General features: G+C 39.8%; 1 gene segment (V, D, J or C); it reads right to left on the reverse strand.

Moving 5' to 3' along the window:
- Positions 1 to 1,842: 1,842 nt before the first annotated feature.
- On the reverse strand, positions 1,843 to 2,412 carry LOC123964347. The segment is given in 2 exon segments: positions 1,843 to 2,260; positions 2,358 to 2,412. Coding segments are annotated over 2 exon segments (393 nt in total).
- Positions 2,413 to 2,418: the final 6 nt, after the last annotated feature.

The following is a 2,418-nucleotide window of genomic DNA, read 5'->3' on the forward strand; positions in this document are numbered from 1 at the left end:
CATTCATCATCTACTGTCAGTTAAATTCTAGGTGTCCCGCAAGACTCAATCTCTGCTGACTTTACATGCTGCATTTGCTTAATAGCAAGGGACATGGATTTCATTTGTATATGTATGTAGATAATAAACACCTGTGCATTTTTATCACAAAATTACCTGTGCCTGGTCAATAAACATGTAAATTTCTATGTTAATACATATTTGGCACAAATTCCAGCAGCTGAACAGAGATGAGACTGAGAAAGTTGAGATTCCTCTATATGCATAAACCAGCATGAAGGAAAATGGAACTTTTTATCAGGTGTGAGTAACAGTGAGTGAAGGGAAGTGTAAAATACTTTCCATCTAGAGACACAAAACTTAATACATGTATGAGCTGTAAAATGATTGACTATGAAAGATGGTTTTGAAGTAAAACATTATCTGATTAACTAATGTTATGATGATATTGATACTGAACATTAGAAGTGACTAAATCAATTTTAATCATTGAGTGTATTTTTCTTTCTTAATTTAAGAGTGAAATCCTAAAACCTAATTTAAAGTACAAGTTGTAGACACTTAGATTGTTTCTTCATCAAGGCAATAATTTACTAGGTATAGTGTATTCAACATCTTTAAAGTTTCTTATGAGTTGCTCCAGCCAAATAAATTAACATATCCTCGTGGCCTATTTTCCTGGCCATTAAATATTGTCATAGCAACCATACCAAGTGCACTGAACAATGACAAGAGAGCTACCATTAATGGGCATGGGTATTTGGCTTTAGGGATATTTGGTCAGGTGCTGTTTCAGATTAAACAGGAAAGCATCCAGATGAAGACAGTGAGAAGCTAGGCTAGTCTCCTCACAACCAGCTTAAACACTTCCCAGTTATACCTAAAGGTTAATACCCCTAGGCCTGAGGATCTGACCCTTTTACCAGTGATCTGGAGCAGTACCTCCTGGACAGGGGTAACTTGGGATCTAACAGACTAAAGTCCTGATTGTTGGAGCACCTTACATTCTCAGACACTAAATATAAAGACCAGTGCTGACGATCTTGATATGATGTGAGGTCTTCACAGATCCTGAAGAACTGAGACCTGACCCGGAGCCCAAGTCATACTGGGTTCCTCTTTCATACTAATTTGGTCTTATCAGGTCAGGTAGTGTCATGTTTTACTGCCAAATGTTTCAGGTCTGTGTGTCTAATACCCGAGTGGATCTGCATGAATCGAGACGGTGAAATAAGAGCAGCGTAGCTCCTTTAAGGAAGAGCTCAGTGTGAAGAGAATGAATCTGATTCACATTGAATTGCTTCAAATATCATTATCTTCTGTCAATCTGTTTGTCCAGGAGGTGAAAACAGGGTTTTGAATATTTATTTTTTTGTCATTAGTTTCTCTTTGTTGGTAATTTGTATTTTTAGGCTAAATTATTTTTAGCCTAATAATGTGTCCAAACCAAAATGTAATTCTGCCTTTAGACAGTCACAGGCTGTTTAGTGACATGTACTGTATGAACTGTGACCCAGAATAGCGTCAGTTTTTCTGCCACAGAAAACATTTGTTGCATTGCAGATATGGAGCTTCGGTGTCCTGAGATTTCAGTGTGATGTGTGGACGTTGATGTTTGATATATTGTGAATTTGGTTTGTGTCTCTACATCAGTGGAGCTGACTCTGCTGCTGTTGTGGTTTTAATGGTCTGACTGGGCTTCTTCACTGGAACTGTTCTCTTCATCTGAGGAAACTTTCAGCTTGTTGAGGAGGACTGTTTGAACTTCAGGAGGAAAACTGGTGGAGACGCAATGAGCATCACAAATCGTGTTTGTCCTCAGTGAACTGTATCAGTCTCTGCAGTAGCTTCCAGCTGCAGCAGTCAGTTCAGTTTCTGTTCAGTCTGACTGAGGGAGGTTTTTGTACGACGCTTTTTCACTGTGTGAACACAGCTTGACTGTTGATATAATGATAACTCTGACAGTAGTAAACTGCTGCATCTTCAGCCTGAACTCCACTGATGGTCAGAGTGAAGTCAACTCCATTCCCTGCTCCACTTCCACTGAATCTGGTGGAGATTCCAGAATATCTGCTTGTTGTTACATAGATCAGAAGTTTAGGATCTTCTCCAGTTTTCTGTTGGTACCAGGCCAGGTAGTATTGTGAACCAGTGTAGTGAGCAACCTTTGGACTGGATTTACAGTCAATAGAGACAGTCTGACCCAGCTGCACTGATTTGGCTGCTGGCTGAGTCACAACAACATTTTGTCCAACAGACCCTGAGGAGAGAGAAGAAACACTGGACATGAGATGGTGAGGTGAAACTCAGCTACACTCCAAATGATTTTCACATCACAGAAAAATGATTTTCCTCACCCTGAGTGAAGCAGAGGAGAGTCCAGATGAGGACGGAGACCAAAGTCATGTTTTTGATGAG

Source organism: Micropterus dolomieu, unplaced genomic scaffold, assembly GCF_021292245.1.
Source record: "Micropterus dolomieu isolate WLL.071019.BEF.003 ecotype Adirondacks unplaced genomic scaffold, ASM2129224v1 contig_1913, whole genome shotgun sequence".
NCBI classification, from domain to species: Eukaryota; Metazoa; Chordata; class Actinopteri; order Centrarchiformes; family Centrarchidae; genus Micropterus; species Micropterus dolomieu.